General features: G+C 30.3%; 1 protein-coding gene across 1 annotated transcript; it reads right to left on the bottom strand.

Annotated features, from left to right (window-relative positions):
• Positions 1-3328: 3328 nt before the first annotated feature.
• On the bottom strand, positions 3329-15245 carry LOC143064264 (cilia- and flagella-associated protein 57-like). Its single transcript, XM_076236979.1, has 20 exons — positions 15117-15245; positions 13251-13745; positions 12248-12495; positions 11465-11624; positions 11070-11222; positions 10629-10774; positions 10044-10209; positions 9346-9672; positions 8824-9009; positions 8392-8556; positions 7977-8132; positions 7568-7661; positions 7123-7313; positions 6689-6862; positions 6158-6316; positions 5669-5812; positions 5314-5430; positions 4915-5046; positions 4244-4387; positions 3329-4000 (listed from the first exon to the last, which is right to left on the bottom strand). Exons 2-20 carry the CDS (start codon positions 13722-13724, stop codon positions 3686-3688), a joined length of 3651 nt encoding a protein of 1216 aa, XP_076093094.1. The 5' UTR covers positions 13725-13745; positions 15117-15245; the 3' UTR covers positions 3329-3685.
• Position 15246: the final 1 nt, after the last annotated feature.

Here is a 15246-nt window from a genome sequence, read left to right on the forward strand (position 1 = left end):
ATTTTAGGTAGGAATTAGGAGCCAAAAAGGGCCCAAATAAGCATTTTCTTGGTTTTCGCACTATAACTTTAGTTTAAGTAAATGGAAATCTATGAAATTTTGACACAAGGTTTATAACCACAAAAGAAAGGTTGGGATTGATTTTAAAAAGTATTGGTTCCCACAGTTTAGGAATTAGGGGCCAAAAAAGGGCCCAAATAAGCATAATTCTTGGTTTATCGCACAATAACTTTAGTATAAGTAAATAGAAAAATAGAAATCAATGAAATTTAAACACAAGGTTTATGACCACAAAAGGAAGGTTGGGATTGATTTTGGGAGTTGAGGTCGGAACAGTTTAGGAATTAGGGGCCAAAAAGGGGCCCAAATAAGCATTTTTCTTGGTTTTCTCACCGTAACTTTAGTTGAAGTAAATAGAAATCTATGAAATTTAAACACAAGGTTTATGACCATAAAAGGAAGGTTGGGATTGATTTTGGGAGTTTTGGTCCCAACAGTTTAGGAATAAGGGGCCCAAAGGGTCCCAAAATTAAACTTTGTTTGATTTCATCAAAAATTGAATAATTGGGGTTCTTTAATATGCCGAATTTAAAAATGTACTTAACTTTTTGATTTTTGGCCCAGTTTTCAAGTTGGTCCAAATCGGGGTCCAAAATTAAACTTAGTTTGATTTCATCAAAAATTGAATAAATGGGGTTCTTTGATATGCCAAATCTAACTGTGTATGTAGATTCTTAATTTTTGGTCCCGTTTTCAAATTGGTCTACATTAAGGTCCAAAGGGTCCAAAATTAAACTTAGTTCGATTTTAACAAAAATTGAATCTTTGGGGTTCATTGATATGCTAAATCTAAAAATGAACTTAGATTTTTGAATTATGGGCCCAGTTTTCAATTTGGTCCAAATCAGGATCCAAAATTATTATATTAAGTATTGTGCAATAGCAAGAAATTTTCAATTGCACACTATTCAGCAATAGCAAGAAATCTTCAATTACACAGTATTGTGCAATAGCAAGAAATCTTCAATTGCACAGTATTGTGCAATAGCAAGTATTTTCATTTGCACAGTATTGCGCAGTAGCAAGAAATATCTAATTGCACAATATTGCGCAATAACAAGAAATTTTCAATTGGAGTTATCTTTCTTTGTCCAGAATAGTAGTTGAATCAACTTAAATCATTGTTTTATACAATATACAATGTATATTCACTTTTACTACCAACTGATAAATTAAAACAATCTTTACCATTCAGTGATAACAAGCTCTTTTTTTACATTTTAATATTTTATGATGTATTTAAATGAGTAGTTATTGTTGCAAACTCCATTAGAAATTTGAATTGAGATCTGTTTTGCAATAAGGGAAAGGGGGATGTGAAAAAAAAGGGGGGGGGGTCAATTTTTCTCATTTCAGATTTCATAAATAATAATAATGTGGTCGTATAAAGCTGCACCCTGCGAAGCATCTGGTTGGTCCTGTTTTCAAATTGGTCTACATTAAGGTCCAAAGGGTTCAAAATTAAACTTAGTTTGATTTTAGAAAATTGAATTCTTGGGGTTCTTTGACATGCTGAATCCGAACCTGTGCTTAGAATTTTGATTATGGGCCCAGTTTTTAAGTTGGTCCAAATGGGGGTCTGACTTGAGCTTTAATTTGATATGCTGAATCTAACCATGTTATGTTGTATTTAGATTTTGGAAATTGGACCATAAAAGTTAGATGTCCAATATAAAAAAGTTCTTAGACCACATTCATGCTGTGTCAGAAACCTATGCTGTGTCAGCTATTTATGGTAATCACAATTCAAATTCAGAGCTGTATTAAGCTTGAATGTTGTGTCCATACTTGCCCTAACTGTTCAGGGTTCGTATCATGATGCGCATTGCTGATAATTTTATTTTCATTGTCAAGCCAGTGACTTCTGTTGAAAGCTTTACTTAGGGATAGTGATCCAGCAAAGGCAGCAGCGATAACTAGTTGTTTAAAAGCGTTAAATTTTAGATGATGGAAGACCTGGATGATTCATAATTTGTATCTATATATATATATGTTAAGAAGCTTACTAGAGTCATATGCCCATTGTCCCTGATCTCATTTAACATGGCTCAGTGACTTTTGGAAAAAAAGTTCAGATTTTTTTTGTAATGTTAAGTTCTCTCTAACTATGAGTAAAAGGGAACTTTATTTAACATGTTCTTACCTTTCAAGGTCCTTGAGACTAAGTTTTCATCTGGCCTAGAGACCTTATTTCATGGATCAGTAAACAAGGTAACATTTTCCTGGTCAAGTTTATATCTCCGATACCTTACACAATATGTCTATTACAAATGTATATAATATTGTGTATACATGGATCGATTCTAAGGTGTACATGTCAAACTGTCAGGTGTCATCTATCTTTTTCCTCATTTTCATGGTTCAGTGGTTAAAGTTAAGTTTTTGTGTTTTGGTCCTTCTAATACTTTGTCCTATGTCAACTGTATTTGGTGTATGGAAATTTTACATCATGTCAGTCTGGCAAGTTTTAATTGATGATGACCTCATTTTCATGGTTAACTGATCAGTGTTATTTTTTTGTTTTTTCTGTGTTGTTGACTTTTCTATTGAGACCTTGGTTTTAGTTTGTTTATTGTGACTTTTGTGGTTTATTGAGATTATTGTACCTCAACCAACTTCATGTAGTAAGCAGATTTTAAAGCTGAATTCCAGTATTGTATTCTATTTGGTTGTTCATATGTTGTCATCCTGTAAACAAAGTTTTAACATGTTTGTCTTCTCAGTATCCATTGCTTTGAATTTTTTTACATTTGTTATTTCTGGGCATTTTATACCCGACTATGTTATATGGGCTTTGCTCATTGTTGAATGCCGTACGGTGACCTATAGCTGTTAATTTCTGTATCATTTGAACTCTTGTGGAAAGTTGTGACTTTGGTAATCATACTTCATCTTTTTATCTTTATATAAATGTAATTTATCAATCTTTCCATGTCTGTTATAAGTTTGCACAGTTCTTTACAATGTGTTAACCTTGCCTTAATAACTTTGACCTGGACTTATTACCAACATCACACTGATTGAAACAAGACTGGTACTTACAACTTCTCTCTTTAAGTCTACTTTTTGTTAATTTTTAAAAATAAATCGCAAACAAACTGACCAATAAATTGACCTACAGATTGTTTGTTTTAGTGATATATAGAAAAAACATCAACCAAAATAAGTTTGGTTTGAATGTATAAGATGAGCAGTAGTAGGAACAGTTAGTAACGAGTGTCTGATGGTCCTTTACCATGTTGATAAGCGTTCTAAGTGAATACAAAGATTGTACTTTAATTTGTTTTATTCGACTGTACAATTAAATATAACATTTACTTTTATTATATTTACAAATTTACAAATAAGATATCACACAAAATATTGTGAGAGCTTTAGCACTCAATAAAATCAATAAATATATATAAAAGTCATTAAAATAGTATCACAGTCTGAAGTAGTCTATCCTCTGGAAAACAATGATAGAGCTTAAAAAAACTTAGAAAGTAAATTTCTAAAAAGTAAACAATTCCAAATAGATATGCAAGTACCAAAATTGTTTAAACGGACCAAAATTATTCATCTACCATTTAGCAGTGTAGAATAAAAGGGGCAGTAGAAAGAATTGTTAATTTCCATACAATGTTTATGCCACTTCCATAGGTGGTAGTTTAGGATTTGATGAGGGTCTAGAAGGTGGTCTTGATCCTCCTGAATCATATTCTTCTCGAAGTCTCCTTATCTCCATTCTCTGCATTTCAATGATTTTATTTTTCTCCTCCAGCTCCTGCTCAGCCATTACGGATGGTGCTTTAAATGATATGGTCTGGACAGAATTTGGATCTTTCTTAGCTTTCTTACTATGAAGTCCCATAGCTGCTTCTAAGTCATGTATTGTTGTTCTAGCTATCTTTAGTTCTCGTCTCAGGTCGTTGATTTCCTTGATCAAGGATACATTTTCCTAATAAAGATAGATTAAAAACTTTATTATTAGTTTACAAACAATTTAAAAAAAATACAAAGTTTTTCATAATGTCTACCATAGAAAGGTTTAATTTTCCTGGGAATTGGAATACTTATCTCTGTCACAAAAAAAAAGGGCAGCTACTTTTACAGAAATACGATATAAAATATAATTTGTTCCCATAAATAGCTGAATTATAATATTTGAAGGGTATGTGAATAAAATTGTTGAGATAAATACCTGCATAATCCTAACATTATCTGCTCTGTGGATACCAGAATCCTTTGCTAACTTTTTACGTAGAGATGCTACAGATCTTTCTAGATGTTCTCTTTGTCTACTGTATTCTTTCTGGATATCAGCATCGACACTGGCTGATTCAGTCTGAAACAGATATATTGTGTGTTAACTTAGATAAACAGATGTATTGTTAGAAAACATAAATAACACAATAACACAAACAAAATTTGGATCCCCTGTAGCCCTTAAAAAACTTGTGTGAAAAAAGTCATGTATTTGATCACTTCAATAAATGTGTCCACTATATTGCCAAATAAGGACAAAATGTTAGTTTGTTCTCATTCTACTCTCACATATAGTGTGTTTATTATCTTGCGTTTTGAATAAACAAAACATTAAGTATGTGGTTGCAATCAAGATTAGAAATTGTATATATGACTCGAAAAAGATGCAAACCTTCTAAGTTTAAAAGAAACAACTTGCACTAACATAGTGACATCCTCTTATTATGTAAATTTTGAAACCGTATTTTAGACAGAGTTTGCTTTCAAACAGTTTTTTTTCCCATTTGGTAGTTTTCTAGCCTAATATTTTGTTTGTATCTATACATTACTTTTATTTTGATATTGTAGTTTTCAAGCTTAATAACAATAATAGACTTTAATACTTACAATGTCCTCTTGTACATGTTTTGAATACAATGCTTTGATGCTCTCCTTCAACATCTTAGGATCTTGTATGTAACCAACACAGTTGTGTAAATCTGTCTTAAATCTCTTCACAACTGCTTCAACATCTCGCACCTATTAAATACAGGATTATATAATCACATATTTTCAATTATCTTCCCTTAATATCAATAGTCATTCTTTTTCAAAAAATTAGCTTGGCTTAAACTTCTTGATGAAATCAGTTTTAAAGAGCTTATATATATTGGACAAATCAATTCAAAATTAAATAATAATATTTACTGCACATTGGCCTGAATAAATATTTTTTAAATCTTATTTGCTTTTAGATTTTTTTAAGCAATGGTTTCATAAGGATAATTTTACACAATGCAATCTTACCTTCTGTCTCTCCTGGTGCATTTCTTTGTCTGTAGCTTTCAATTTTTGTGTCAGCTCCTTAATACTCAATTCTAGTTGTGTGTTCTGTTTGTTGAATCTCTCCAATTCACTTTCCATCTACAAATATTAATATCTAGATTAGGGACATTTATTGGAGTGTATAATACCTTATAAATACAAATATTGCTAAAGCACTACAGTGTTGGTTTTGCTTGAAATAGAAATGTGCCATTCATCTTTATTAAATATTGCTTAAAATTGATCACATTGACATACAATATTCAAGTAGGTATCTAGTGTTTTACATGGAATGACCATTCTATTGTATTTTGTTATAAAGAGTTATATACAATACCTCTTGAATTTGTTCCTTCATTTTCTTAATATCTTCTTCTCTTGGTAAGATCTGCTTTCTTAATTCTTTTATCTTGTAATCCAACACAAACTTAAACTTCTCTAATTCTTGGTTCTTTTTCTTCAGATCATAAATTCTTCTTTCCTGGAGGAAAAAAATAAATATCATTTTATCTATCATCATAAGTTTAAAATAAATCTTCATTTGTTTGCTTTGCAAATTAAGAACATAATGAGTTAATTATAATTTGTAACTAAAATACAGTTTTCAATTATTCTTTTATATTATTTCTATGACATGTTTCCCTTTAAGAACTTCTGTGTATTCACATTTACTACATCAATAACAAAATGTTTAAATATAACAATTTCTATTTTGTAACATATTACAATGTTCAACTTATCATATTAAGATTATTCCTATAAATGCAAATAAAAAATTATAGAACATTAAAATATAGCACTCCCGTCAAAATCCTGTTAGACATACCTTATCTTGAATAGTATCATCTCTCTCTTGTTTTTCTTTAATTTGATTTTCTATTTCCTTTGTCATATTCTGGATTGTATTTTCATGTTTCTTGTTCTCTTGTTGTATGGTCTTGATCTGTTGTTTTTGTTCCTTTATTTCTTTTTGTACACCTTCATACTGAAATTGAATTTTTAATTGTCTTAATTATCTTTGCAATATATGCATAAAATGGGACATGTGTTTTATATATGACACAATAGTTTAAAGCAATATGTCAGTCTCTAAGTGTCTGTAAACTCAATTCCAAAATAGACTCAAATATCAGCCATCAACACCAAAATAAATAAATGTCAAAATTGTTTTCATTTTACTTGAACTAATAACAATAGCATGTAAGGATCAGCTGCTGGTAAATAAGATATTTATATTGTTGGCATTAGAACTTTAAGCTTTCTAAAATATTTTAAACTTGTATTCACTTGTATGAAATGATGACAATGTATCTTTACTTCAAAGCAATCTGTATAAGCAAACTATTTTTATAAATACCTTCTTCTGTGTAATACCAGCTTCTCCCTTCAGTTTGGTGTGTTTATCTTTTTCTTCTCTCAGTGCCATCTCATACTTATTTTTAATGTCTAAGATTTCTCTGTCAGAGTCTTCCTCTATCTGTTTCTTAGTTTCCTCATATTCTCTGGCTGCTTGCTGAGCTTCATCATGTGCCTGCAATGACATAATATTTTGGTATTAAGAAATTATGTGGAGCATTTTTTAGACAATGCTTGACATTTTATTGATTCAAATTTAAAAACTTCGCACATTTATTAAAATGATATCAATTACATTTTTTGTGTACTTGATTAGTTGTACTTCGGTTAATGTCGATCTATATGCACTAATTAAACATAATCATATTATAAAAGAAATAACATGTTATAATATTACTACCTAGTACAATTCTAAACCTGTATTAAATAACATACCTGTTCTAACTTAGCAGTCATATCTTGGACTCTGGTTTCAAAGTATTCAGTCAGTTCTTGTAGAGCTCTCTCCTTACTGTCATCCTTCTCTTGGAGGCGACGATCATATTCCTCCTGTAATCGGTTCATTTTGGCCTGCATATCTTGGAATTTCTCATACTCTAACATTAGTTTCTGGTTATTGGCAGATTCTGTGAACAAAATAGTGAGTTATTACCTCATGTATTATGGTTAACTAACGAAAACTTTACATTGATTTTTGATAGATCTGTTTATGAAATATGAAGAAAAAGCATTGATAGTATTGAGAATGGAAACAAGAAATGTGTCAAAGTGACAACATAAACTAAAAAAACTTCAAAGATAATAATGATTCTTAAGAAATTCTGAAGTTGATGCTTTTTGCACAAAGTAAAATCATATAAATTATATATAATTATGTTACCTAAATCCTGAAGTTCTCTAGAGTGAGCTTCTAGTTTTTCTGTCAGTTCCTCTTCATGTCTAGCTTCTTCTTTATCTTTTTCAGTTTTCAGCACCTGTATATATGAAATGTTGATTAAGACAATTTTCAGCATAAAACTATTTTACATTTTACCTGGCTGTTTATTATTAAACCAAACATCACATTGTAGGGACCTTAGAAAAAAACAACTTGTCCTCAAATTATAGCCAGAGCACTGTACAATTTTTTTTCTTTCTAATTCTTTCTTTATTCTAAATGAACAAAATTACAACATTTAAACCCATCAATATATTATAAAACATTTATTTGTGTTGTTTATTAAATATTCCTTCATTTACATAATTGATGTTACTACAGCAACATTTCAAAGTTTTTTCACTAAATTTACCTGGTTTTTGGTTTTTAATGCCTCCATTTCTTCAATGAATTTCTCTGTCAATTCCTTGATTTTCTCATTGTAACTCATGTCTTTCAACCTCAGCTGATACTCGTTTTCTGTTTGTAATTCTTGTACCCTCTGTTTCAACTCAGCCATTTGGTTGTTCTGTTAAAATAAAGTTATGGTAGATAATCTCATGATAGATTTGTAAGAAAAATATATATCAAGACAATCTGTCCAGTAAATGAATGAAATGAATTCCAGTATTTTAATTTTTTCAGTAAATTATGAAATTAAGAGTAAAGGACGAAAATTTGATTTTCTTTGTAAAACCTTTAATCAGTTGACAGTACTTGCAGAGTATTGAAACTTTAGTATATATAATAAGACATAATTTAAAATAAAAAATATGTTGCTAACATACCTTATCTTCCAAATCACTCTTTGTAATGAGAATTTCTTCAGTCCATCCAATATCTTTATCACGTTTAGATACCCCTCTTGCTTCCTGATCCCTCAGCTTCCATAACATGACACAAGCATCTTCAGAAACAGTCACCAAAAACTGGTCGTCATAAGTGATCTTCATCTAAATCAGAAAACAAAATTATTGTATTAACAGTAACAATTGTAGGATTTAAATTAAAGCTGATTGTGAAAATATTCAATGTGAAAAAGTACAATCACACAAAATACTGAACTTTGAGCAAAATTCAAAATAAAAAGTCCCTAATAAGTATTGAAGATAAAACACAGAAGTTATGGAACACTCATATAAATGATACAGTTCACTGAGAAGGGAGATAATTCATCATAATTCCCAAAGATAACTTTAAAACAATAAATTATAACTTACCTTAGTAATAGCCATGCCATGACCTGGTTTCTCTTCCCATGTAGGTTTACCATCAACAGGCATAGTCAATGGGAATTTAAATGACCAAACAGATCCCCTGGCTGTACCTCCAAACAACATACGACCAGAATGTGACAGAGCAACTGTTGTTAACGAAATATCACCTACTGGTATGTTCCTCACAACCTAAATAAAAAACAATTGGATTAAACACTAATGACAAGTACTTAGGGGTTTACTCTTAACTTTTCATCATTAAAGCAGAAATAAAAGTCTGTTTTAGGAATGATGTAGCTTACAAAATTTTAAATTGTTCCACTACAGAACTGTACAAAGAAAGAAAATCTAACGACATATACATGTATGGGTATTTTCTCTTGCCGTGTGATAAAATTTAAAATATAGAAGGACATGACGTCAGTACTTTTTAAATTTTTTTTATAAATACTACCACCAGACAATAATTTAGAGATCAAGTATAGAAATATTTTCAACATATATAGCCTTGACTGATCATCTTACCTCAAAATCAGCCAGTTCTTTAATTCTCTTGTCTGTTCCAACTGTATATATTGTTTTGTTGTCAGCTGTTACAGAAACCCCAGTATAACTACAGGCCTTCTCCACATTCTCACGGATTCTCTTTGATGTAAAGATGTTCCACTCATAAACAGCTCCCTCCATACCACATGAAACTAACTTGGTGTCATCATTACTGAATGTTATAGATCTGACCTTGCCATTATGACCTCTGAGGGTGGCAACATCTTCAAAGGTTGTAGTAGAGAAAATCTGGATGACATTGTTACTAACAGCAGCAAAAAGATGGCCGCCATTACTGAAGGTACACTGTAAAATATCATAGTATAAATTGAAGACTTATTTGGGATTACATGTGACAAATAAATACATTTCCTTCAAAAATAAAGTTCCCTTAATTTACCTCTTGAAGGATAAATCATGTCAACTATTAACCAGACAAATTTTATTTAAACAGTTATTTATTCTGCTTTATGTCATAAAATTTATTAACAATTTATTTAGCAAAGAAAAACAAATATTAAACCAAAATATTAATTCATTGTCAAATTCACTTTCTTTTAATGTTCACATGTCTACACAAAGTAATAATTTCCATGGATAACATTTTTGTATATGTTAAAAATATGGTTGTATATATAACTGACCAAATCATACAAATAATATTTTTTTATATTTACCTCCCTGCAGCCTCTGATGTTGAATTCTTTGAATGTCCTGATGTCATCTATTAACAGGTTCTGTAACCTCAGTTTGTCATTGAAACCAACAAGAATATAAAGACCAGAAGGATGGAGGGCTATACTAAACAACTCTTCAGGAAATTCTTTATACAGTTCTAAATTACTGAAATTAAAATTAATTAAATATAAAGTTTATAACAAATATCAAAAGTATAAATACAAGTAATTATATAACATTCCGCTAGAGCTTGAGGTTTTATGTTCTTGGGATGTATGAACTCATTGAACTGTTGAGATTGACAGACATGCTATGTATTAAAAAGTGGTTATCTCCCCTTTTCAAAATTGTATGAAATAGAAAGTAAGTAAATTAACTGCATCTAATGGATAACTTATAACTGTTAGAAAGTTATAAACTTAGTTAGAAGTTGTCTACTTATTTCTTTGTCTCTTATTTTTGTTATATATAAAGTACAGGTATTTTGAGGTCTTCATGACAATGTTATTAACAAATATTAATTAGTAACTTAGTAGGTACATATACTATTATGGTAGTTTTAACATGAAACTAATTAATCATACCACTTTTCATAATTCCATATTCTAACAGATTTGTCTAAAGAACATGTAGCTATCAGTGGTTTACGGATACAAATATCAACGCCTAAAATCTGTCCGCTATGGAAGGATTGTGATAGAGTTTCAAACTGGACAACATCACCTTCACTCTGAAAAAGATAATGCCAATAAAAGTTAATAATCATACAATTAAACAAATCTTACATTAGAAATAAGAATACATAAATACAGGTAAATACATGTGTATCCAAATTAATCCAAACAAACATAAAACTGTACTTGCTTCAGTTACTAAGATCAACATGATGTTTCCACAATTTTTTTCTGTTAAAGCTGTATTTGTTAGAAATTCAATACAATTAACAGTATAAATTTTTTTTGATGGTTCTCATTTTATACAACTAACCTTAGCATACTAATGTATAATGTAAACTCTAGAATTACCTTTCCAAGATCAGCACTAGGTAACTGTATATGATAAATCTGACTTTGGTCTGTACTAGCAACAAGAGTTTCTTCTGATGGACTGATGGCCAAACATGTTATTATTTGCTGTTGAGCCTTAGTAGCATAAGAACTGAAATTATCTTGTGGAATCTGTAAAAAAATATTTCAATTTTCCTGTTAGAATTATTTAGAACCATTTACTGAATAAAAATAAGGAATGGCACGGAACAAGTTTCTCATTAAGATAAACACACACATTTTGCAATACAAATATTTAAATATTTAAACATAAAATTATAATAAAACAAAAAAAAAATTAATTATAATTTTGTAGTTTTAATAAAATTATTTTTTTTGCATTTATATGAATTATATTTTCTGAGGATGAATACCTTAATTTGTTTGGACTTTTTGAACAAATCTTTATCATCTGTCTTTTCATATAGATGTACAGTTCCAGGACCGCAGGCACAGGCAAATCCTTTAGAGTAGGCAACTATTGCAGTAACTTGTGGAATGGTTACAATGCTGGAATCATCATCTGCCTGCTTCCTAAAACAGTTAAATCATTACATGTACAATGGCTGCCACAAAATCAGAATGCTCTTTAGTGAGTTATAGATCTTTATAAACATGAAGGTAACTGTTTTTCTTTCATGGTTTGGGGCCTTCTTGGTCATTTGTTTTTAAACATAAATAATGGTCTCACATAATTCAAATTTTTTTTTTTTTACATACATGTATTTAAATACATATCGTTAAATCGTACATGTACATGTTCATATAAGGCATGTCCAGATAAATTATTGCATCATAATTTATACATTTGTATATATGTCAGTAGCTGTTAACCATATAATGGATTGCACTTTTCATAGTTCAATTAAAAATCATTAATGCTTTTGATATATTTTAAAAACTGTCATTAGAGTAAATGAATGATAGCAGTAAATATTTGGTTCAATGATATATACTGGTTTATGGTTACATCTTCAATTGTAACAACAATATATACAATTAAAGGCAATAGTGTACAAAAACCTACCTTTGTATGTGTTAACAAAACATATGGAAAATTATAATTTAACTAAAGAGCATTTAAGATTCTATCGATTCCTATCAATAATTTATAAAATACCATGCAGAGTTTGATGAACTTTTAAAGTAAAACCTACTTGTCTTGGAGTGATGCTCCGATGTTGAATTCGTTTTTTATTTCTCCATTTTCAAACAACAGCAATTTTCCAGTATCAGTTCCAACCACAACTCTTTCCTCCGACACCCAAGCATGACATAAGAAATTCTGTGGTTCCATCTTTTGGAAATTGAAAGCTTTGAGGTTACCCTCACTATAGCGGAAGTTTCTAAATATTCCATTGCCAACTACACACAGTTGTGTATTATCCTGTGGGTTGAAGCTAGCCTGAAAGGGTAATAAAGTATGACTTATTGCAAAATATTTTTAAAAGATTTAAAGAATAATTAACAATACATTTTTATACCAATTTTTTTAATATATTTAAAGGTTCCAACGAAATATTAATATAGATATGAGACTTGAGTAGAGGTCATTCATGGTACAATTGATTTGGTAAAGAATAGGATATTAAAGGGAAATTCCCATTTTTTTCACAATGTTATTAACAATATTAAATACTGTATTTAATTTTTAAAACTAAACCTTCTATGTTACAAACCTTGCAAAGAAAACCTAATCAATTCTGTTAATATTGTAAAATTTGGGTCTTTTTTAATAAATACTTGGTACATGTATATAATTATTGTAGCCTCTTTCCCTTAACTTAAATTTAGAATGCTGCCAGCTGCTACTTCAAATTTCTTAATAATAATTAATAAGAATTGATAGATATAGGAAGATGTGGTATGAGTGCCAATGAGACATTACTCTCCGTCCAAATAACAATTTATAAAAGTAAACCATTATAGGTCAATGTACAACCATAATAAGAATTGAGTTTAAATAACACAGCCCTGTACAACTGAATATTTTTTTAACTACCATTTCATGACAGATTCTATGTGTAAAAACTTTGCTAAAATATCTAATTATCAAGACGCCTAACAAATTGAAATTTCACTCTTTCCAAATACATGTATATAAAATTTCCATACAGCATGTTGATGAGGGTCAAGTTAAAACACAGTGATTATAAATACCTGATAAACTGGATTATTGGTTTGTGGATTGGTTGTCTTTGTTGAAGCCAAAACTTTAGATTTCTCCCAGGTGTAATACAGTAAGGTGTAATCTGGTTTCCCTGTCAGTGCAATCAGATATTTTGAATCAGGCGAAAATGCAAGACTGACATATTCAGTGGCTTTGATATCTGGTGGTTGCACTAAAGATCTCTTCTTTCTGTTATTATGCAAGTCATAAATGTTTATTACAAGTTTTTCTCCCTTTTCAGCTATGGCAACATATCTTCTGTTTGGACCTATTGCCAATGCTGTCATTCCTTCACTCTTCTCTGTTGGTAAAATGAATTTTTGTGTCTTCTGATCAATGTTGTACATAACACAGTTGGCTCCTGATGGATACACAATTGTCTGTTCATCATGGTAACAAACATTTCCAGCTACGCCTGGTTTCAAACCAAAGATGTGCTTGGCATCAAAGTTGGCTGCTGCCATCTTGACAGATTTCTCAGATTCCTGAAAATATCAAATAAAAACCAGATGTTTAGCAGGTTACTCTTTATTTCCTGACATGAATATAAACAGAACATTTAGATAAAAGAAAATGACAAATAACATTTGAACCTTTATACTTTTCAGGATTTTTATAACAACACTTTTAGCATCTACATGTAGATAAATGAATACTGTAACATAATAACATTTCAATTTGCACTGAAGTCTAAATAATACTTCAATATGTTGAAGATTACAAGAGGGTAAAACATCATATCAACAAACACCTTACTAACTTATTCTTTAGCAATTTTTAGTGCCTTTGTTACTTCAAAAAACTGGAATATATAGTATAAATTGTGGATCTGTGACTATATTGAAGTACTTACAAAATGTATACATCTTATTTTAAGCCTAGAATTGTCATCTGATAATTAATAAAGCTGTGATGATAAAAAGGTGAAAATTTTTCTCTGCTAGATCAAAATCTTTGTTTGAACCTGTCCTGGTTTTCTTGCTACTACCGGAAAAACTATGTGACAATGATAAGACTTAGAAGTATAAATCCTGTGCAAAGTTCATGACATGAGTGACCTTATTATTTTTAGTATTATAAATTTTACAGGCAGAACATCAACTGAGCATGCACGAAAGCATATAAAACACAGACTGATAACAGTCTCAAAAATTTGTATATTTAAAAAAAAAAAATGGTGATTTAGGCAGATAAAAGATTGTTTCAAAGACAAATTAATGAAGTACAAAACACTACATTTATCTAAATATAAATTCTGACATTATATGGTTTCAGAGGAGTTGAGACTCAATGAAATTGGGCTTTTCCTTTGGTAGTATAGTTATTCATCTAATAATTCACCCAGTATTTAAGATAATAAAATAGGGTGCAAAGAGGCCAAGAAGGGGAATGTGTAGGTACAAATTTGTGTGAGGAGCAGACAAACCCAATACCAATAGAAGTTAAAACTGTGGTCAATTCAAAAAATTCCAAACAGGTTCTTGAAGCGACCTCATACAGGCATGCGCCGGAAAGTAATCCTCAAAAAGTTGATGGTATTCCGTAACTAAAGAAGAAGAAGAAGAAAGTAAACAGCATTTTTATTAAATTTTAAAGAATCATACAGATTTAGTTGCACAGTTTGACAATGCTGAAACAAATTAGAGTCGTGTACTCCTGGACATAATTTATTTGAAGATGATGAGATGTCAGATGAAAGAAACATATCACACTGTGAGAAACAAAGTTTTGTTTGTACAGATTGCAGTTTTGTGACAACTAAATGTACCTGCATGATTGTTCTAACAATGCAATAACTTATACAGCACTAATATATTTTTAACAAAAGATTGGAGCAAAATGGGAACATAAGTTACCTTTCTTAAGCTTTCTTGTATCTCTTCAATGAACGATGTATATACTGGTTGCTGTGGGAAACGGAAACACAGTTTACTTCCGGTTTTATCTAGATTAATTTTGCGCTTGTAATCTCTGTAAATATAGTTT

Source organism: Mytilus galloprovincialis, chromosome 1 (genome assembly GCF_965363235.1).
Source record: "Mytilus galloprovincialis chromosome 1, xbMytGall1.hap1.1, whole genome shotgun sequence".
In the NCBI taxonomy this organism is placed as follows: Eukaryota; Metazoa; Mollusca; class Bivalvia; order Mytilida; family Mytilidae; genus Mytilus; species Mytilus galloprovincialis.

Bases quoted from the DNA above. Each gene is read 5' to 3' on its own strand.
- LOC143064264 (XM_076236979.1), bottom strand. From the start codon at position 13,724: ATGGCAGCAGCCAACTTTGATGCCAAGCACATCTTTGGTTTGAAACCA. The intron at 9,673-10,043 runs GTAAATATAAAA...GATATTTTACAG, and splicing joins ACATCAGAGGCTGCAGGGAG to TGTACCTTCAGTAATGGCGG. The intron at 6,863-7,122 runs GTATGTTATTTA...ATGTCATTGCAG, and splicing joins TGACTGCTAAGTTAGAACAG to GCACATGATGAAGCTCAGCA.